At 34.1% G+C, this 22,607-nt stretch overlaps 1 protein-coding gene across 4 annotated transcripts in view; it reads left to right on the top strand.

Moving 5' to 3' along the window:
* Positions 1-267: 267 nt before the first annotated feature.
* The window catches only part of RNPC3 (RNA binding region (RNP1, RRM) containing 3), a 45,174-nt gene continuing 22,834 nt past the window's right edge, over positions 268-22,607 (top strand). Inside the window, exons 1-12 of one of the 4 annotated variants that reach the window (XM_070367583.1) lie at positions 268-851; positions 2,001-2,048; positions 7,172-7,290; positions 8,177-8,260; positions 8,685-8,796; positions 9,855-9,923; positions 11,998-12,140; positions 14,974-15,099; positions 17,751-17,899; positions 19,811-19,972; positions 21,024-21,118; positions 21,206-21,264. In XM_070367583.1, coding sequence (XP_070223684.1) covers positions 660-851; positions 2,001-2,048; positions 7,172-7,290; positions 8,177-8,260; positions 8,685-8,796; positions 9,855-9,923; positions 11,998-12,140; positions 14,974-15,099; positions 17,751-17,899; positions 19,811-19,972; positions 21,024-21,118; positions 21,206-21,264 — 1,358 coding nt within the window. In that variant the 5' untranslated portion in view covers positions 268-659. Of the gene's footprint in view, positions 852-2,000; positions 2,049-7,171; positions 7,291-8,176; positions 8,261-8,684; positions 8,797-9,854; positions 9,924-11,997; positions 12,141-14,973; positions 15,100-17,747; positions 17,900-19,810; positions 19,973-21,023; positions 21,119-21,205; positions 21,265-22,607 lie in introns of all 4 variants that reach the window. The other 3 variants (XM_070367584.1, XR_011463650.1, XM_014478867.2) reach the window with 3 other exon arrangements.

Here is a 22,607-nt window from a genome sequence, read left to right as displayed (position 1 = left end):
ATCAGGCTGCTGTGTCCCATGATTCAACAAAACAAAACACTGTTTGTGTCTCAATTTTTTCATCCTTAAAACTGAGTTAGCCTGGCTATGCGAAGGCTGCTGAGCCGAAAAACAAACAAACTTGCAACCGTCAGGTATTACCATCCCAATGCCGTGGACAAACACCCTGTATTTGTCAGCCAATCACAAGCACTTGGAAATCTGCCAGGATTAGAAACCTAACCAGCGTCTTTCGGGACCGTCCCGGTGCCACGCCCAGACCGGCGCGCCGCTCGCACATGCGCAGCAGTAAGTCCTTCTGCCCTTGGGGTTACTTCCTCCTCGAAAAAGGAGGCTGAAGTCCATCGTACTTTAACATATTTTAATCCTCACACCTCTCTCGGGGGAATTTTAGTTTTAAACATCATCAGCAGCTACCTGGAATTTGAATCAGTTTGGTTTCCCATCACTGGAACTTCCCCTTTCAATCTAAGGAACTTGTCTCCGAAAAGTTGTCATCAGTCTGTATTGCAGGTCTCGCGAGAAGGCGACCGTCTCTCGCGTTATTTCCTTGTTTCCAGAATCCTTAGCGCGGAGTGGAAGAAGACTCTTTTAGCTCCGCTTCTTTTGATGACTGCGGTTTCCTCAGCGGCTTCCCAGGTGCTGAGTCTGTGTGAGAAATGGCGGCCCCAGAACAGCCGCTTCCGATGTCCAGAGGATGCCAGAATTCTGCTTCGCTTTCTCCCCCGCGGGGCGACCGAACCCTTCTAGTGAGGCACCTGCCAGCCGAGCTTACCGCTGAGGAGAAAGAAGACTTGCTGAAGTATTTCGGGGCGCAGTCCGTGCGCGTCCTATCCGATAAGGGGCGCCTGGTAAGAGCGCGCGAACCCCTAGTTTCCGGGGAAGGTCCTAGGCCGGTGACGTGGGGAAGGGAAGTTCTGACAGAAGGAAAAAGAAGAGTGGGGAAGATGCGCTGGTGGAGTGGAGGCTTCCTCTTCCCCTTCCCAGTCTTTCTTCTTGCATATCAAAATATCTTTCGTCCCAAATCAAGTTTTAATTGGCTTGTGCCTCGATTAGTCGCCGCGCTGCGGAAAAGGGCGATTGAGAAAGGCGAAGCAGAAAGAATGAAAAGTAACCTTTATTATATTCCGTTTCTCACCCACCCTGGGAATCTCGAAACTCCTCGGAATTTAGAAATATTTCTCTTAAACTCAAGAGTACTCCCAAAAATATGTAACAAAGGGATACTTAAAAATCTTGGTTTGCTTATAAGCCAGCGTTAAGATATTCATCAAAATAGAGGAGAAACTACAGAAGTCGGCAACTTGAGTAAGCTAATTACAGGATTTCTACTAGATTTTTGAGGAAGATGTTCTTCATAAAAATTGTACAGCGTAGTCTTTCAGGGAGTGATAATTTAAAACTATTAAAAGTCCAACCCAGGAATGTACAAAATTACTTTATTTTCCATTATACCCGAAGATGTTTTACATGATTGCTCTTCATTAAAATAGTGACGGTGATGTTATTAAGTTTCTGCCAGATGATCTATGACGGGACAGGACATCAATAGTTGTCTCCCTAGGTGATTTTAATATGCAGCCAAGGTTGTGAATTGAGTTAAAAGAAAGACCCATTTAAACTTTGCATTTGGCTATATAGTGAAAAGTTTAGATCTTTGGATGCGTTACACATGGAACATATTTTATGATTTTGGATAGTTTAAGAATGGACCTCCCTGGATAGTAGAGGTTTTTAAACTTAAGGATTGTTGAAGTACATGAAAATATATTTAAAACATGCTGTGTGTGTGCACTTGCAAGGCTTTCATTTCAAAGAAGTCTGATCCTAAACTGATTTAAAAACTGTCCTGAAATTCGTAATCAGTTAAATGATCTCGATTTCCTGCCTTTTCTGTGATTTTATTAGTGTCAAATCACTGTCAGCTGGTAAAATATCAGATGTCCTTATGAGAAATTGAAATTATATTTTAAATAATTTGTACCTTAATTGTTTTTCAGAAACATACAGCTTTTGCAACTTTCCCTAATGAAAAAACAGCTGTAAAGGTACGACTCCTTCTTTTGTGTTACTTATTACCAACTTTCTATTATCCAGGCATAGTTAAAAAATGAAACATTAGGCTAAACTATAATTTTTAAAAGCAAAGTGAAGTAAGTGAAAGTCGCTCAGTCCTTTCCTTTCCTACTCTTTGCGACCCCGTGGCCTATACAGTCCATGGAATTCTCCAGGCCAGAATACTGGAGTGGGCAGCCTTTTCCTTCTTTGGAGGATTTTCCCAACCCAGGGATCGAACCCAGCGTCTCCTGCATTGCAGGCGGATTCTTTACCAACTGAGCTACCAGGGAAGCCCTTTCAAAAGCAAAAAGGTTTGTATTTCCAGAATTTGCCTCATTGGCTACATTCGGCTTGTCAGTTGGCAGATTTTGCCCAAAGTGTAGATATTTGGGCATAAGACTATTATGAGTTGACCAAAAGATTCATTGGGGTTTTTCCTTATGATGTTATGGAATAGATTAACAGGAACATGAATAAAAATTGAATTGTAACCTTTTGTATAATTAAAAATGACAAGCTTTGAAGGATGAAAACATCCTTTAGACATAAAAATTGTAAGGCAAGATGCTTTAAGCATTAAATAGAGAATGTATATTTAAAAAATCCTGGGGATCATTTGCAAAGGTGACCTTTGAGGTAGACCTTTAATGATTAGTTGGATCTTGAGACGAAAACAAAGGGAAATGGGCTTTCCATGTTTTGAGACCACTAAAGAAGACTGTGGAGCATGGAAAGCTCTAAGTGAAGCAAAAGCTGAGGGTTGAAATAGGACTTGGAAAGTAGGTTGAGTCTAAATTTGGGTTGAGGGGAGGAAGGGATTGAATTTTGTTTAGTAGTTATTCTTAAGGTACTTGATAAATTTAAGCTGACCAGTAATATAGTCAGCTCTATGAAAGATATCTTGTAGAGTTCATGTAATGGATTAGATGGGGAAAAAGATTAGACGTAGAAAAATCAAAAGGAAAACCTAGACAAGAGAACTGTTACAGTGGCCAAGGCAGGAGAAAAGATCTGAGTAAGGAAGTAAGAAGACAAAAGAAGAAGTAGATATACATTGGGTAGAGATTGTGTTTGTAGGTCCTGTGATCCCTGTAGATATGGTTGAGAGAGAGGGAACACTTGAAGATTTTCAGACTGAGTTCTTGGGTTATTACTTTAGCTGATATGAGGGGCAGGACTCAGAGAGTGTTTTCAAAGGTATGTAATGAATTCATATGTTATCTATTAACTGTGAGGAGTCGGTGGGCTACTTCTGTGGAAATATTTTAAAAAGCAATGAAAAATATGGGTCTAGAGTGGAGGTAGGCTTAAAAATGGAATTTCTTCAACAAAGTGAATGAATATGGCTGGCCAAAGGAAGAAGAACCAGCAAAGAAGACAGGGAGGGAGGGAGAAGTTAAAAAGGAAGTAGAACTAGAAAACAAATTCTCATGGATGCAAAGAGAAGAGAGTTTTAAGAAGACAAGATCCTCTAATGACACAAGGTGAAGAATTAACAGTCTAATAGTAAAGTACTTTTTATTGGGAAACTGTAGAAATGACCAAATTCTTAATAAGGGGAAAGGACACTTTAAATTGTAGTGTATCCATACACTGGACTACAACCCTCAGAAAATGAAGTCAAATGAATATGTATTGATCAGAAATGTAACCCAGATAGATTCATAAACAAAGTTGGGAAATACATATTATGTAACCTCGGAGTTCTTGAAAACTAGTACTATGTATGTTAGTGTATGCCTAGAACAAAATGTAGCAGAGCTATATACCAAATAATAAATGTTTTTCTCCCAGGGTGGAATTACAGAAGACTTTCACATTGTATATATTAAAATATAGGAAAACATTTTTTTCAAAAAAGATATTTTGAAATACAGTTTTAAAATATTGTTGGTAAAATATGGTAATGAACCACATTGTTTTAGAGTCAAGATTAACTTGTAGGAGAGGACATGGAGCCCGTCATTATCTTTGGGAAATACTTGTATCGAAAAGAAGGAATGAGAAGATGGTAGCAGTGATAGAGTTTTTAGGCTATAGTGCACCTGATTAATAGTTTTTTAAAACAAAGGGAGAGAGATGTTTATAGTAAGTAGCTGAGAAAGCTATGAGGACTAGTTAACATTAAAAATTAAAAGCTATAACTTTGAAGAGAACGTGTAACACATTTTGAGAGGAAGAAACTTGAAGTAATTCAGCTGTATTTCAGATAATCAGAGGTTCGTTGACAGTGAAGAGGTCTAGATTGAATTAAGGACTTGAAAATTATTAAAACATTTAGAAACTTGGTTTGTATAATGGAGTCAAATAAGAATGCATAAAGATGGTAAAATAAAATTATAGTCCCAGTTAAGCCCTAAAGTTCCATTTGTTCAAAAAATCCACGGTACCTGCTATGTGCTGGATGCTCCTTTAAATCTTGGGATCTATTAGTAAGTCAAACGCAGGTTTATGCCATCATATGAACTCATGTTCTTGAATGGAGAGACAGACCATAAATAATAAACTTAATAAGTTATTTAGTATTTTAGAAAATGAAGGATCAGGAGTGCTGGGTTGAGAAGGTTAAGCTACAGTTAAGGTAGTTAGGGTTATGTTTGACCAATATTTTGAAAGAAGTAAAGGAAGTTAGCTAAGGAAATAATATGGGGAAAGTGAATTCCAGTAAGGGGAATAAGCAAAATGCACTAGCTTGTGATCAAGGCATAAAAAATGGGGGGAGAAACTGAATTTGAGGTCAGAGAACTTAGAGAGGGCCATGACATGTGCATTCTAAGTACATTAGATTTTGCTGAATAAAATTGGGTGCCATTGTAGTACTGTGAGCAAAAGAGCATCATAATTTGACTTATATTTAGAAACTATGAGGACTAGTTGGGAGAAGGCAATGGCAGCCCACTTCTTTACTCTTGCCTGGAAAATCCCATGGACGGAGGAGCCTGGTAGGCTGCAGTAGAGTTGGACATGACTGAGTGACTTCACTATCACTTTTCACTTTCATGCATTGGAGAAGGAAATGGCAACCCACTCCAGTATTCTTGCCTGGAGAGTCCCAGGGACAGGGAAGCCTGGTGGGCTGCCGTGTATGGGGTCGCACAGAGTCAGACACGACTGAAGCGACTTAGCAGCAGCAGCAGAGGACTAATTAACATTAAAATTGAAAGCTATAACTTTGAAGAGAATGTGTGACACATTTTGAGAGGAAGAAACTTAAACTCAACACTTTGTGTTGAGAATAGATGGAAGGCAGGGAAGAGTAGAAACAGGAAAATGTGTTAAAAGATTAAACTGCTAGTTCAGTCCAAAGATGGTGGTTTCTTGGACCATGGTGGTAGCAGTGGAGATGGTAAGGAGTAGTTAGATTTTAGATTAATTTGGAGGTAGAAGCAAATAGCAATTTTTGATGGCTTGGTTATGCAACATGGGAAAGAGGTGTTAAGGGTTATTGCAAGATTTTTGACATGAGTAAATGAAAGAAGGGAGTTGCCATTGAAAGTTTCCAGATGGGAAACATTTGAGGTGAGGGTGGGGAGAGAAGATTCAATTCCTGGAGTGTTAATTTTAAAATGTTTAAAATTAAGAGAAGCTATCCAGTAGTTTGGAAATATGTTCCTTGACTTAAGGACAGAGATTTTGACTGAAATTATAAGTTGGGAAATTATCAGCGTAGAGACAGTCTTTAAATTTAGGGTACTGGATTAGATCCAAATATAGATCTCTGGAGTATACCAACATTAAGAGTTCAAGACAGCATAAATAAACCAAAGTGATTGAGGAGTAAAACACAATAACGTGGAAGAAAACTGTAGGGAAGTTATAATGTCTAGGGAAGTTATAATGTCTAGACTCCAAGTGAAGAACATGTATAAAAAAAAGAGTGATTGTGTTAAATACTATAAAATGAAGATTGAGAGTTGACCATTGGTGTGGCAGTACAGAATTTGTTTGTGACAGGCAGTGTCAGTGGACTGATTAAGGTATAAACCTGATTGGAGTGAGTTTGAAACTGGATGGGAGAGGAATTTTAGATAGAGGGCATAGATGTTCCTCGAGGAGCTTTACTGTAAGAGTAATTTAAGGGGAGGGAGGGGGAAGGGGGGAATAGTGATAAGTGGGATCTATTAATGAGGAAAAAATACTTTGTAGGATGGGAGAAATCAGATTGTGTTTGTATGCTGTTGGGGACAATCCCGTAGAGGACAGAAAATTAGCAATGTAGGTAGGAACACACCCTGTACAGTTCCAGAAAGAAGAAGAGGGGCTGGGATTTAGTGTACAAGTGAAGTGAAGTGAAGTTGCTCAGTCGCGTCTGACTCTGTGATCCCATGGAATGTAGCCTAGTAGGCTCCTCCATCCATGGAATTTTCCAGGCAAGAGTACTGGCGTGGATTGCCATTTCCTTCGCCAGGGGATCTTCCTGATTCAGGGATTGAACCCAGGTCTCTCACATTGCAGACAGTCACTTTACTGTCTGAGCTACCAGGGAAGCATATACAACAAGTCAACTAGATTTAAATAAGAACATAGATCGTTGATATGTGATAACAGATAGAAGGTAGAATATGTGGATTCAGAAGATGGTAAATGAGAAATTATGGTTTGGAATCCGAAATTCTCATTTTGTAGCTTCAGTTTTCTTAAAGTAGGAAGCGATATCCAAGGCTAAAAGAATGGGACAGGACTATCATGAAGTTAAGGAAGAAGGAAATAGTGCAAAATATTATCTTAGAGATTGGTAGAAAAAAATGAACTGAGAATGTAGTATGTAACTGGTTGGCTTCATTAGAGGTTGCCCTCAGATTTGTGATTGTGATTGTGAATTTAAAGTGAGACCAGCCCAGTTCATTATGTTTGTTTTTCTAAACATTTTCTGCTGCATTAGCACAGGAAAAGTTGGATTTAACCAGATCTTAGTTTTGCTAAGCGATTGGAAGTGATTGCCTAATGAGTAATGAAGGCTTGGCAGCCTGACATTAGAAATGGGTGAAAAATAGCCAAGGAAATGTTATCAGCATTAACAAAAAAAGTGTATAAATTACTTTATATGTGGTCTGTAACAGATAACTTAGGTACAGTTATTAATTATTTTACTCTTTTGTTCTTCCAACTGAAGGCATTGACAAGACTTCATCAACTGAAACTTTTGGGTCATACTTTAGTTGTTGAATTTGCAAAAGAGCAAGATCGAGTTCATTCACCATGTCCCTCTTTGGGCACTGAAAAAAAGAAAAGGTATGTAGATAGGTTTTCCTAGCCTTTTAAAAGTTTATTATTATTTTTTAATTTTATTAAAAATTTTTTTAAATTAAATTACTAATTTTTTTAAAGAGTTGTATCGCTCTTGGATTATTTTCAGACTAACAAGTAAATAATCTGAAACAGTAAATGATTGTATCTCTCTACTAAATCTAGTACTTGAAAGCAATACATTTGTTTGTTCCTAATTATGCATTCGTAACCTGAGTATTGATTTAATATTAGGACTTAACCAGTGTGAAATGAAAAGAGAGTAGGTGAAAGCGTTCAACTATTAAGTGGAGGGAAGGTAACTAGTATAAAGTCCTAATATATAGCAAGGTATCATTAATAGGCACAGACTTGATTCCTAGCTGTAATTCTTTGTAGCTATATAACCTTTATAAATTGCTTTACACCAGTGGTTCTCATAGTACAATCCCTGCACCAGCTGCATCATCTAGAATCTTGACTGAAGGAAAGATTGTTCGTCCTTAACCTAGTCGTACTGAATCAGAAATTTGGGTTGTTGGGGGTGGTGAGGAGGATAGGCCCCAGCTGTCTGATTTTTAAGAAACCCTTGCTGATGGACATTAAAGACATTTGTGTGCCACTATTTTATACCTGTGAACTTCAGTTTTGGTGGGTGAGGGCTGTCAGTAAGATTCATCATACCATCTTCGTGTCATTGCTATGAAGAATAAATGAAAACGTGGCTTGCCTTATATCTGGAATTAGTTTTCTTTTTCATTGGTATTTACTTAATAGCTGAAAATTGTACTTTCGCAGCTATTTTTATAATGCTGTGTTTGAAAAGATAGTGTCATTTTTGTCATTCTGTTTCTTCTATAGATAACATCAATTTTGATTCCATATTTCTTAGGTCTGATGATCCTGTGGAAGATGATAAAGAAAAGAAAGAACTTGATTGTTTAACCATAGAAAATGGAATTGCACCAAACCATGGGTTAGCATTTTTGTTTGTATTTCATTGTGTCTTTTGCTTTTATTTTGGATAGGTAGGTTTGTGTGTGGGGGTTATGTGTGTGTGTGTGTGTTGTCAAGATATTTTTAAAGGATATTTTAGTATATATAATGAAGATTTTTAGTGTGTTGATTAAACATATAGAGCATTAAGAGTTTGTCACTGAATTTGGTTCCATTAAAATGTTCAAAGTTGTAAGATAAGCTCTGAAAAGAAATGCTATATTCTATAATGCAGAGAGAAGGCAACTTGCTGTTTAAATGTAATCATTTAGATCTTTTAGGAACAGAGTACTCTTAGATTTACTGAATCATTTGAGCAATTTGTATGTTATTAGGTTACCTAAAATAAGTTATTGATATGAATCTTACTAAAACACAATAAGCATTTTAAGTATTTTTTTTAGGCTGACTTTTCCTCTAAATTCATGCCTCAAGTATATGTACCCACCACCTTCAAGTACAATCCTAGCAAATATAGTAAATGCTTTGGCAAGTGTGCCAAAGTTCTATGTGCAGGTAAGTAGAATAAACATTTCTCAAAGTAAATACTTTCTCGTACTTTTTAAAAAATAGTTGTATTAATCAGACTAATTCCTATAAGGGTGATAATATTACAGAATTTTAAAGATGCCTTAGATTGGGCTGTTATAGCTAAGTACCATGATCTGGGCGGTTTTTAAATAATAGAAAATTATTTTTCACAGTCTGGAGGTTGGAAGTTGTATATCAGTGTGCCGGTAGAGTCAGGTTCTGGTGAGGGCCCTCTTCTGGGTGGAAGATGGCCATTTTCTCTTTGTAACCTCATGTAACTGAAAGAGCGTGAGAGAGCTCTCAGTTGTGCTTTTTATAAGGTACACTAATCCCATTTATGGGAGTTCTACCCTTATGACCTAATAACTTCCCCAAAGCCTCATGTCTTAATACCATACCATTACATGTTAGGATTTAACATATGAATTTTTGAGAGGGACATAAACATTCAGTCCATTGCAGAAAGTATTGAAAAAATAACTACATTCAAGTAAGGGTTTTTATAAACTATAGTGTAAAAATACTATGTTTAGTATTAATACTAATAAGCATAAGCTAATTTGGGAAATGTAATTTCTGGTAATTCTTCATTACTTTAGCATATGCTTTTTCCTTTCTTAGAGGAAAAGATATAGAGGATCCCTCAATAAATGCTTAGAAATATTGACAATAAAAGATACTTTTAAGTACAAAATATAGATGATGATTTTCTTTATTTTTCTCTATGTTTAATAATTCGCAATAATCAAGGAAAAAACACTTTAGTAAATTTCACATTGTAAGAATATGACATTTTTAATAATGAGAATAATGGTATTTTGTACAATTGATAAATATTTTAGGAAGGTTGATCTTCTAAGATATACCAGTGCCTGAGATATACCAGTTTAGCCCTTTCCTGGTATTATAAAGGCAAGAGGTGATCCTTCCTTTGCACTAAATTAATCACTAGTATTATTGCAGAGTTTTTAAGTACACTATCAGATGTGAGTTGAATCATGATTTTTCTATTTGATTTCACATGTTTTATCCCTTTTATTAAGGTGCTTCATCTTATGAATAAAATGAATTTGCCCACACCTTTTGGACCAATTACTACCCGGCCTCCCATGGTAAGAAAGCTTTTGGAATTTTCAACATTCAAAATTTCGCTTCTTGTGGTGAGATTATTGAGGCTAAATTTTACAAATGTTGTGCCAGTGATCTCTAACGTGTATTGAAAATGAAGAACAAATACAAAGTTAACGTAATAATAGTCCTGTGGAGAACTGAAAGTGGGAAAAAGCCAGAACTTTTTTTTTTTTTTAATTTTTTCTTACTTGGCCATGCTGTGCAGCATGTGGTATCTTAGTTCTTTGATCAGAAATTGAACCCATGACTCCTGCAGTGGAATCATGGAATCCTAACCACTGAACAGCCAGTGAATTCCCCAGAATATTAAAGTAATGTTTTTGGTAATAGAGGCCATCATTTCTCTTAGGGTTATTCAGTCCTTTGATCTAGAACATTGTGCTATCCTACAAAATAGTAACATTTAACAAGCTGAATTGCCTAAAATTTCCATTTTTCTGGTTTTATTGCTAGTAAGTTACATTTGCAGAAAAACGGTTGATAATTTTTTTTATTAGAATTTACTATGCAAATCTATTGATACTTTTGTTGGTAGGTTATGTCTGCTCTTCAGTAATTTTAGTAGTTTTATTATTTTGCTGTAATACTCAGTACTGTTTGGTTTTTTTTTTTTTTTTTAAATTAATTGGAGTATAGTTTACAGTGTTGTATTTCAGGTGTGCAGTCACACCTAAATCAGTTATATTAATACATATAGGTATGCTGCTAAGTCACTTCAGTCGTGTCTGACTCTGTGTGACCCCATAGACGGCAGCCCACCAGGCTTCCCTGTCCCTGGGATTCTCCAGGCAAGAACACTGAAGTGGGTTGCCATTTCCTTCTCTGATGCATGAAAGTGAAAAGTGAAAGTGAAGTCACTCAGTCGTATCCGACTATTAGCGACCCCATGGACTGCAGCCTACCAGGCTCCTCCATCCATGGGATTTTCCAGGCAAGAGTACTGGAGTGGGGTGCCATTGCCTTCTCCGACATATACGTATAGCCACTCTTTTTTAGATTCTTTTCCCTATATAGACCATTGTAGATTATTGAGTGGTTTCCTATGCTATACAGTAGGTTCTTATGTATATTATGTATAGTAGTATGTATATGTCAATCCCAATCTCCCAATTTATCCCTCCCTCACTTCCCACCTGGTAATCATAAGTTTGTTCAGATTCATGAGTGATTCTTAAGTCATGTTGTAACTCTTTTATTTCTGTTTTCTAAATAAGTTCATTGTACCATTTTTTTAGATTCCATGTATAAGCAATATTATATGATATTTGTCTTTCTCTGACTTAACTTCATTTAGTAAGACAGTTTCTAGGTCATCTGTGTCACTGCAAGTGACATTGCTTCATTCTCTTTAATGGCTGAGTAATATTCCATTGTATATATGTCCCTTTAGTACTTTTTCAGATAACAGCAATGAGAAATTATTTTAGAAGGCTAACAAATTGAAAATTTGCTTTTGTATTGTGCATTGATTGCTTTTCTAATGTCTATATTAGCTTCATAATTTTTCTTTGTAACTCCAAAACCTCAATGCCTGGCATGTTGCGAGGATAATAGTTAAAATTACACTAGCTGCTGTTAACAAAGCTCAAATCTTAGTCACTTAACACAATTCAGATTATCTCTTGCTTGTGCCAGGTTCATTCCAAAAGTAGGGCAGAATGGTGTTCTTTCCTGAGTTACTAAAAAGATTCAAGTTAATCTGCACTATGTGCATTCCCTGGTTGGTGAGGACGTTACTGTGCAGCCTGCAGATAAAGAAACGAGAGAATTTTATGTGTGGGAAGTCTTTATGCTTACCTTTTCATTGACTAAAACTCGGGTGAAATCTAACTGCAAGGGAAGTTTGGAAATTTAGTCCAGCTAGGTGCCAAGGCAGAAGAAACAAGTTTTGTGATCGACTAAAGTCTACTAAGGCAAGTGTTCCATCAATATATGTTGAATGTGTAAAAGAAAATCATGAGGAATAGAGAAATGTGAGAATCATGTACCTGAATGGAAATAGTTTTCTATTCATAAACATCATAGATTACCATAGTATTTTTTGTTTTTACTTAGTATGAGGACTATATGCCATTACATGCACCTCTTCCACCTACATCTCCTCAGCCACCAGAGGAACCTCCTTTGCCAGATGAGGATGGGGAATTATCTAGTAAAGAATCAGAATATGAAAGCAGTGATGATGAAGACCGTCAAAGGTATGTAATGTCAGATATTTGTGTAGATTCTAATAAACATAGAATATATGAATGAGATTCTCTTACTCTTCATAAATTTTGCATATAGTTCTTCCTAATTCAGGGTCCTTAGCATTTGTCCATTCCCAGCTCCCCATCATACTATAGATTAAGGCCTGAGACTAGAAATCAAGACCTAAGGAAAAATTTTTGCATGATGAGTAATTTTTTTGATTGATCATGGTATAAAGTTGATCATTGTTTTTTATTGATTCTGTATTTGAGAACTTGCCCACTTGTTACAGTTTATTTATAACTTCAACATCAGTAATTGCAGTGCTTTTACGGTCTTCTAGCAGACATGGGCATGTACGGAATGGTGAAAAATTTGAGTCATTTGATATGCACATCACTCATGAGGTAGAACAAAGTGACATTCTGTCTTCTTGTTTCAGCTTATACTATAAATAAGGGTCTTTTTCGCCATGCTTTTCACATTTTTGTGCTGTTTGTTGTTGGTTTTGCTGTTTAAAATGCCCCCAAGTGTAGTGTTGAAGTGCTGTCTAGGGTTTCCAAAATCAAGAAGGCTGTGATGTGTTTTATGGAGAAAATTCTGTGTGTTAGATAAACTTTGTTCAGGCCTGAGTTATAGTGCTGTTGACTATGAGTTCAGTGTTATTGAATCAAAAATATATATTAAATAAGATGTTCTTAAAAGTAAACAAACATAAAACGAGGTGTGTAATGATCAGTTGATGAAATGTGAGCACGTGCTTGCAGGAACCTAATCCAGAATTTCCTTTAGGGACAGTGATTGATTATTCACTAATTCAGTGTTTGCGAAGGCTTTACAGAACAAAGTTAGGTTGTATTTCTGTTTTGTCAGTTTACTTCCCTGGAATTTATTTACTTCAAAGTAATTTCTAGAGCAACTTTATAGAATTTTATACAAGAATATTCACAATAAAATTACTGCAAACGAATTATTCTTTTATTGGTTGTTCTTGACGATCTACATATATTTTATTTAAAGCTTCTGGCAAAGAGCAATAAGTTGTTAATAATGTTCAGCAGAGCCTAAAATAGAAATTGCTAAACATTTTCTGTAAAGAGCCAGAGTTCTGTTGTAGTGGGAAAGCACCAGTGGATGATACCTAAATGAATGGATGTTGCTATCTTCCAATAAAACTTTCTATTTAAAAATGAACAGACAATGACTAGATTTGGTCCTTTGGCTGTGTTTTGTCAACCCTAGCCTTGAAGACCTGTATAGGCAAATGGTGAGAATCATAGATACACACAGAAGCCACCAGATACAGAGGGAGTGTTTTAACAGGAGTCAGAATCCAAGCAGAGAATCTAGGCACCGTATACAAGTAATCAGCAGCAATTTGACTGTTATTGAGGCAACATCCACTTGTATAGTGTGGCTCCTTATACATTCTCTTTCTAGGGAGAGAGTTAAAAGTCAAAGCTTAGGTGGGGTTAAAACTACCAAAACGGGAGTTAATAGATCATCGGTCTTGAATAGAAATATTTTTAAGGCTGGCAGCTTTTGATAGACTAATTTGTTGCTAAATAAAGAACAAGAAGTATTACAGTGGATTAATTAACCTCTGTAAATTTTATTTTCTTTATGAAAACAATGATAATAATGAGAAATGTTTTATAGGCTGGCCACAACTGTTTTCGTTTTATTTGAATTTCCATTTAGGGATGTAGTGAGGAAGTCTGCAACTAATTCATCTCAAGTCATGAGAACAAAGCCTTTGAATGAACTAAGCTCTGGTTTCATGCTTCTCTGTTATCTTTTGGAAATATTATAAAACATGCTACTATATATTTATCAGCAAATATTTATTGATTACATAAAATATGCCTTGCACTGTTGTAGAGGCTTAGTATACTTTTGGAGAGCAATTTATGAATATAGATATATGTTTCATATAACTGGATTTATTCATAAAATTTCTGTTAAACCATGGTTTTTAAGAGGCTTTAAAAATTTGTAGCATATGTTTTCATTTTTTTCTTGCTTATGGAAAAAGGGTTTAATACTTATTTTAACTCTTCTTAACTACATTTTATTGTGCTTGTTTTCAAATTTCACAAATTTAACTCTGGAGAAGTAGAGCTGTGACTAATGGTTTTGAACTTGCTTTGTGGAAACATTGTATCTGATCCTGTGGAAGAGCCAATAAAGACTAGAGAAGATCTATTCTAAATATTCATAATCATAATGGAGATAAGTTATATACAAAGTATCAATTGTCGCCCTTTGGTTGATTAAGCTACTTTAGAGTATAATATTTGAAAACTGTGTTTTCAGGAACAGTGTAAGTTATCTTGTTTATATAAGGATGCTTTCCAACAATTATGCACAAAATATTTTAAAATTAAGTGTTTAAGTCTAGGTTTTCTTTAATAATTAGAATATTAATCAAAATAATTTTACTGTGTTTGTAAGATCTGTTGACTATCTGTCAAGGCAAGAGCAGTAAAGTTACATAGATTTTATTTAGTGTATCTTGTTTAACTTTTTGACACAAAGTTCAGTCATTTATTTGGGGAACTAATAATTTTCGTAATAAAACATATCTTTAAAACTTGACAAGTTGCAATTAAGTAAATTCCCAGTTCCTTCAGGCTAAGATGAAAATTGATCAAGGAGATTGATAACTTGAGCTTTTGTCAAATGAATTATATCTTAAATTATGACTTAGAAATTCTACTTAAGCCATACAAATCATTTTATAATTTATAAGCTCAAATAAAAATTTAAGCTTAACAAAAACAGTGGTAAATAACTGGGCTTTTACATAAATCTTTTTTACTCTTCTTTCCGCTAATGTAGAATGACCAAACTAATGGAACTGGCAAATCTTCAGCCCAAAAGACCAAAACCAATAAAGCAGCGCCATGTGAGAAAAAAGAGAAAAATAAAGGATATGTTGAATATACCATCATCTGCTTCACACAGGTAGTTTTGTTTTAGATTATACGATAAGAGTTCTTTATATAATTTGTTTAATTGCTTCACTGAAATCATTTCTCATTCTGACTTCTATCAGTGCATTTCGTTTACCAATGATTTCTTATTTGCCAAATTCACAAGTATCCCTAATTTTCTCAAAGTTGACCAGCATTTGATACTATTGACTATGCCAGGTTTCAAAACTGTCCACCTTTAATTTTTTTGTTTCTCATATTTAACTCCGTCTCTTCTTCTTTTTCTTCCTACTTTTTTCTTTTATGACTTTCACTGACTCCCTTACTTGCTTTTTAAGTATTGGATTCCATATATTCCTGTCTGTAGTCATTTTCTATTCATATATTTTTACTTCTTGTTAATATCATTAATTTTTATGATTCACCAGTTGTAACTGATAGATTCCAAATCTCCATCTCTAGATTTAAACTCCTGAGTTTTATTTCCAGTTTCCTGTTTGTATACTCAATGTCTTGTATGCACTTAAGGTAGTATTCAAAGCAAAATTAATGTACTTTCATTATGTCTTTCTCTTCCTGTACTGACAGTTTTGATAATGGCATCACCAGTGTGCTTATATGAAAGTTTGTTAGTTTTTCCTAACTTCACTACCTGATATCAAACATTTTTTTGCTTCAGAGTACCCTCGCAGGTAAAAGTTCACATGGCTTAGCACACAGGACCCACCTTTAAATATTTATTAAATGTGTGATAAGTTCTATGCTAAATATTGTGGGGTTTGGAGCATGCTTCCAAAGCTCAGTGCTATCTTTTCAAACAGTGAGTTAATAATCTTATGGGCAGGTAAAACATACGCACAGATGACTGTTGTATTATCAATTATAATATTAAATGATATAACAAGATGTAACTGAGAATGAAAGATTGTGAGAAAGGAGAAGTCACAGCCAGTTAAGAAATCTGGAAAGACTTTAAGACAGAGGAGACAATTTGAGCTGGGCTTGAAGGACGAGAGGCAAAAATGAGTCAGGGAAGAGAGATGCAGTTTGAATAAAATAGTACATTTCCAGAGGTAAGGCAGTTTGGTGCGTAGGAATAGAAATGATGAAAGGGAAAGCTAGAAGGATGTGGAGATACCTGCCTTAAATGTTATGTAATGATATTTGAATACATTGAAGGAGCTGTTTTAATACATTAAAAAATTAAAAATTTCTCTCAGATTTTATCATCTTATAGTAAGCTTTCAGGAAATATACTGATGTGGGGTGATGATCAGGGCAATGCATATGAAAGAATTTTATTAGATATAAATTAACTTCCCAGTATGTCTTAAACTTTGTGTTAGAATAGAGAAATTGCCAATGTAATAGTGTTTATTACTGTGTATTTTGTTTGAAATGTATTATCCCTTTTGACTGATTATCTGACATTTTGCATTAACAAATTTTTTTTTGTTGAAATTATGGTAGAAATTATTAGCCTGTTTGCCATGGATTTCTGTGTACTTAAATATCTTAATCAATGAAAATTGCCATTAATTGCAGTTTTAATTCTGTTCAGCTTTTCTACAAGGTAAATTTCCTTTGAACTTGTAAGTAACTTCATAAATTGAGAAAAGTTTGTTAAAATGATGTTTTTACATTTTTCAAGGAATGGGTCTTTAATCTTTGGATTTTTTAGAATTATTTTCTCATGTTAAGTGTACATAATATGATGCATATTTCCCACCTATGTATGTTTTGACACCACAGTCCCGTGCTTTTAATCCCTATAACAGCACCAAACAATTAAAAACTAATATAGTTGACCCTTAAACAACATGGGTTTTAACTGTGTGGGTCCACTTGTATGCAGATTTTTTCAGTAAATACTACAGTACTACATGATCTGAGATTGGTTAAGTCCATGGATATGGATCCATGAATACAGAGGAACCATGGATATGGAAGGCTGACGAAGTTACATACATACAGGTTTTTGACTGCTGGGGTCAGGGCCATTAACTTCTTGAGTTGTTCAAAGGTCAGCTGTAATGTGAACCAATTAAATTTTCCAGTGACTACATTAAAAGGTGAAATTAATTTTAATAATGTATTTTATTTAACCAGTTATACCTGAACTGTTATTTCAAAATACAATTAATATAAAACATTGAAATGTTTTACATTTCTTTTTTTCCACACAAAGTTGTCAAACTCTGGTGTATATTTTGTACTTAGAACATAAGTACAGATTAGAACATAAGCAAGATTTCAAGTGCTTATTAGCCACATGTGGCTTATGGCTACTCCATTGGCCAGCATAGATATGTAGTATATAGAATACAGTGCATAAAATGCTTACATTACACACAGAATGAACTTTTTTGCATATTGGCCAATATCCTGACGTTTAGAATCAGTAGTCCTAAAGTTCTATCTCTTGTCATTTACTGACTGACTTTATGCAATTATTTAACATCCTTTAACCTCAAACTCCTTACCTGTCTAAACTGAGAATTTAATAATATCCATATGAGAATAGTTGTTAGGATTTTTGAAGCATTAAATGTAAGTTACTTTGTTCAGTGCCTCTAGTGTGTTTTATTAGCTTTTTAAATTTAAAGTTAATATGAAATTATGTTTTTCTCAAAATTTTGTTTGCAATTACAAAGTAATGCTATCATTGTTTATAAACAGCAGTTTACATCCAGTGTTGTTACCTTCGGATGTATTTGACCAACCACAACCTGTAGGTAATAAAAAAATTGAATTCCATATATCTACTGACATGCAAGCTGCATTTAAGAAAGATTTAGAAAAGCAACAGAATTGTGAAGAAGAAAATAGTGGTAAGCATATTCTAGTTCTTTAACATGCTATGTAAAAATTTTTCTCAGTCAGTTTTTTGTATTAGAATTAAATTTTATATGCTTCTGTTTTTAGTATTTGTGAGTATATTTAAAATGTGCAATTAGATCTTCCTTAGTGTCATGGAATACTATTCATTTTAAACTTTTTAAGTAAAACTAAAATTGGTGCTAAATGTGTTACCTTTTATTAGTAATGAACTCTAGGGTGAAATTTAGTCTGGTTTTTCCTGATGTTTACTTACCCCAAAAATATAAATGTTTCTTGTATTGAATTATTTTTCATTGCTTACTAAATGTGTGATGCTCTGTGGTTTTATTAGTACAGTTGAATTACTGGTTAGGAAAACAAGCTGTGAAATCTTTAGTAGATTTCATGTAATTTTTTTTAATCCAAAAGACACGGAAGGTTGTTAAACAAGATACCATTCTTTAGTTTAAAGATAATATACTGATATTACAGATTTCTTTCCTGCTTATTTTAAACATTATTTTGATATTATACTACAATGGCATTTCTTTATTCTTTTAATTTTTAAATTTTAGAAATAATACCAGCCTATAGAAAATATAATCAGAACAGAAGCCTGTGAAATTTTAAAAAGTTAACACCTCAAACCCCACTTTTCCCTATTTGACTTCTTAGAGATAAGCATTGTTAGTAATTTGATATGAAGATAGTCCTTCCAGATCTCATCCTATGCTTGTGTATAAACATTTTATTTTCTCTTTTTTTTAATAATCATCATAGGTTACTTTTTGAGGCTGCATTACACTCCATGATAGAGTTATGTCAATATTTCAATCAAACTCTAATGATTGAAGTTGAGGTTTTCATTTTATTATTACAGAAATTCTGGTATGTACATTTTTGTACATATATCTTTAAAAGCCCTTGTATGAATATAGGGTAGAGTTCTAGTAAGTATTGCAGATGTACTGAATGAATAACTAGTTTTAAGTCTTGTCTCTCTGATGGTAGTGAGAACACGTTGCCTTTACAGATAACTTTTTTTTTCTTTCAGTGTCTGTATTTGATGGCTAGTGACCCTTTGATGCAAATTTCTATTTTTTAAGCATAATTTACTCAAAGACTTAGACCTTATTGAGGGGTGTGGCAGTCATCCCATTCTGCATCACTGTAGAGTAATGGTGAATAAACAATGAAAACAGTTCTAAAGGCTCTTTTCTTCCTGATGCCTTCAGGCCATAAAAGATCTCTTGGAACAATAGTTTTTCTACATTAGGAGACTTTTAAGATCCTAAATGTGGCATGCAAATGTGGCATGTTTGCATCATTTTCATAGCTTTTTTAAGGTTTTGTTTGCCTTTTTAGGTAGTATAACTGGGAATTTTTATACTGCATGTTTAATCCTGTTCTTCCCAACCCTCTACCCCAAATCAGTTTAACTTTCACTGAAGCTAAAATTCATGTTTTCTGAATGAAATTCATTATATTGCTATGTTGTGAATTTAAAATTTATAATGATTTTAATTTTCTTAATTGAGTAAGTGTGCAAATACATATTTTTCTTGACTTCTTGTAGGACCACCAGTATTGACCTTTGTGTTTTTTGTTTTTTTTTTGGTGGGGAGAAGTATAATGGATGGATTTTTTTTTTTTTTAGTATCCTCAAATGGAAGTGTCTTATTTTATGATTTTCATGTTATAGTGACAGAGTTGAACAGTCATGATAGAAACCATATGGCCTGCAAAACCTAAAATATTTACTGTTTGAACCTTTATAGAAAAAGTTTGCTCACCCGTTTCAAAGTGTTGAGAAAAACACCAAAGAGGTTTAGTGCTAGAAGATATCTTAAAAATTAAAAATGGAAAAGAAAAACTATTTTGAAGGGAAGATTTTTAATGGCTAATGTCAATGTTAACTCTAGATTTACCTGCTACTGAAGCTGATGCATCTAATATAGGATTTGGAAAAATCTTTCCCCAACCAAATTTGAACATCACAGAGGAGATTAAAGATGACTCTGATGAAATGCCATCAGAATGTATTTCTAGAAGGGAGTTGGAAAAGGGCAGAATTTCTCGAGAAGGTAATTGCATGAAATAAACCAGAACTTACTATTTTACATTTCTTTGGCCCTTCAGAAGCAAAATAAATCTCTTCATGTTATTTACCTTAACTAAAGCATGTACTTCAAGACATATCTTCAGTTAAATGTTTTTAATCATTACTTTTGGTTTTTAGTGCTCATACTTTTATAGGGAAGAAACTATCAAAGTATCGCTCAATACAATGTTCCCAAAGTATATTTGTTTGGAAGACTGTTTTCATTTCTGAGACTTTTATATGACATCTTAAGTCAGTGTGACCAACAGTTTGGAATTCTGTATTCAAGATACAGTTGATAGACCATCACAATACTGTGTCTGAGATGTATGCAAAGCAGTTGTTTGTCTAAAAATATAGTTTTAACTCTTTGGTAATTAAAAGCTTGTGTTTATGAATTTTATATCCTAATATGATAGTTTTTTTTACTTCTAATGGATTTTTTCCTATTTTAATATATCTTAAAATATTTAGGGATTTTAGATTGACATGTGACACATAATATTTTCATAATAATTGGAAACTGACTTTCAAATAGCATTTTTGCTTAAACATCTAGTTGTCAGGAACACATTTCAGAGACTGAATAGAAATAGCTAAATAGAGATTCAGAGCCCACAGTTTGTCTGAAATACTTGATAATTACATTTTGAGTAATTTATTTTACATTTGACTATACTGGTTTCTGGTACTTAGGGAGATTGACTTTAATCAGAAAATAACACAGATGTTTGATAGCATCTTTATTTGCTTCAGTCTTTCAAATAAATTAAAATTAAGCTTTAATAAAAATATTTTGTGGATACATTTTAGTAATTTTAGATGCCTGATATTTTTTAACATCACTTTAGATTCTTAATGGGTATTTTTATACCATTAGTAACATTGTCATTAATTTCTATGATTTTAACATTTTCTTAATGCTTATTTTGTCTATTTAGCAGTTATATTTGATTTCTGTTAAAGTTTTTCTTCAAAAAATTGATGAAGCTGTCTTAATTTTGTATCCTTGTCTTGCTTTGTTTTTATGTAAGAAATGGAAACACTTTCAGTTTTTAGAAGTTACGAACCTGGTGAACCAAACTGTAGAATTTATGTAAAGAATTTAGCTAAACATGTTCAGGAAAAGGTAAGTTGAAATTTATAAATTGGTTTTATTATTTTGCATGTTTTCCCCTGGTTTTCCTTATTAGTCTTTTCTTTGTTGAAATTCTAGGACCTTAAATTTATTTTTGGAAGATATGTTGACTTTTCATCAGAAACCCAACGGATAATGTAAGTGGCATGTATATTCTCAAATTTTGTTTTGTTTTTAATCTGTTAGAAATTAACCCTTTTTAAATATCATTTTCCCTTTAGTGATTAAAATTATATGAAGAAATTGTTCATACCTATTGCATAATTAATCTTTTAGACATCTAGATCAGGATTCAGCAAATTTCTTTTTAAATGAACAGTAAAAATTTAATATTTTTATATTAAAATATTACAGTGTCTGTTGCAACTACTCAGTTTTGTCTTTGTAGCATGAAAGCAGCTGTAAACAATACATAAATGAATATTAATGACTGAGTTCCAGTAAAACATTTATAGAAACAGGCTTCATCATAAATTCTAGACTTCTTTCCTAACCCTAAAGCAGTGGTCCTCAAACTTTAACCTGTCTAAGAGTTTAGTAAAACCATTTCCTTGGCTCATCCTAGAAAGTTTGGTTTTCTAAACTGAGATAGGATGGATGAATTGGTGTTTCTAAAAAGCCTGTGGATAATGCCACAGCTGCTGGTCCAAAGATTAGATTTTGAAAACTAGTGTTTTAATGACTAAACCAGCAGTATATGGTACTAAAGCCAAGTGTTTTAGTCTTCCTGTAGTGGCAGCTTCTCTCTCAGTTGGAAAGACTTCCGTTTTATGAGTGCAAAAGAGAAGGATATGATTGTAAATGATTTAAAAGGTAATGTTTGAAGTTAGAATTTCATTCTTTGAAATTTTATAATTAGTTAAGTCTAAAATATGTATGACCTTGGCCATATAAATTGGAAGTAAAAATTAGAAAATGTAAGGAGGGAGACTCTTGAATGGAAGTTAGATAGAAAGTGACTAATTAATGTAAAATTAATATTTTAAAATCTTAACCCGGGCAATATACTTCTTTATATAAGCATGCACTGTATTTTAAAAATGTCCCATTTATACTCATTAGTGGCAGATACCTCTTTTTATTGGGATACCAAAAGTTTATTTTGCTGGACGTGCAAAATGGTAACCCTTGTTCCTGTTGTTGCTTTTGTATAAGTGGAAAAAATTTAAAAATATATACATTTGTGTGTGTGTGTATGTAAATGTATGTATGTCACACACAAATGTATTGTGTTATTGTGTGTGCCGAAAAACATCTATTTCTGCTTTATTGACTATGCCAAAGCCTTTGACTGTGTGGATCACAATAAACTTTGGAAAATTCTGGAAGAGATGGGAATACCAGACCACCTGATCTGCCTCTTGAGAAATTTGTATGCAGGTCAGGAAGCAACAGTTAGAACTGGGCATGGAACAACAGTCTGGTTCCAAATTGGAAAAGGAGTACGTCAAGGCTGTATATTGTCACCCTGCTTCTTTAA

This window comes from Bos mutus, chromosome 3 (assembly GCF_027580195.1).
Source record: "Bos mutus isolate GX-2022 chromosome 3, NWIPB_WYAK_1.1, whole genome shotgun sequence".
NCBI classification, from domain to species: Eukaryota; Metazoa; Chordata; class Mammalia; order Artiodactyla; family Bovidae; genus Bos; species Bos mutus.
The sequence above is the reverse complement of the archived record's forward strand: the minus strand, read 5'-3'. Positions and strand labels throughout refer to the sequence as shown.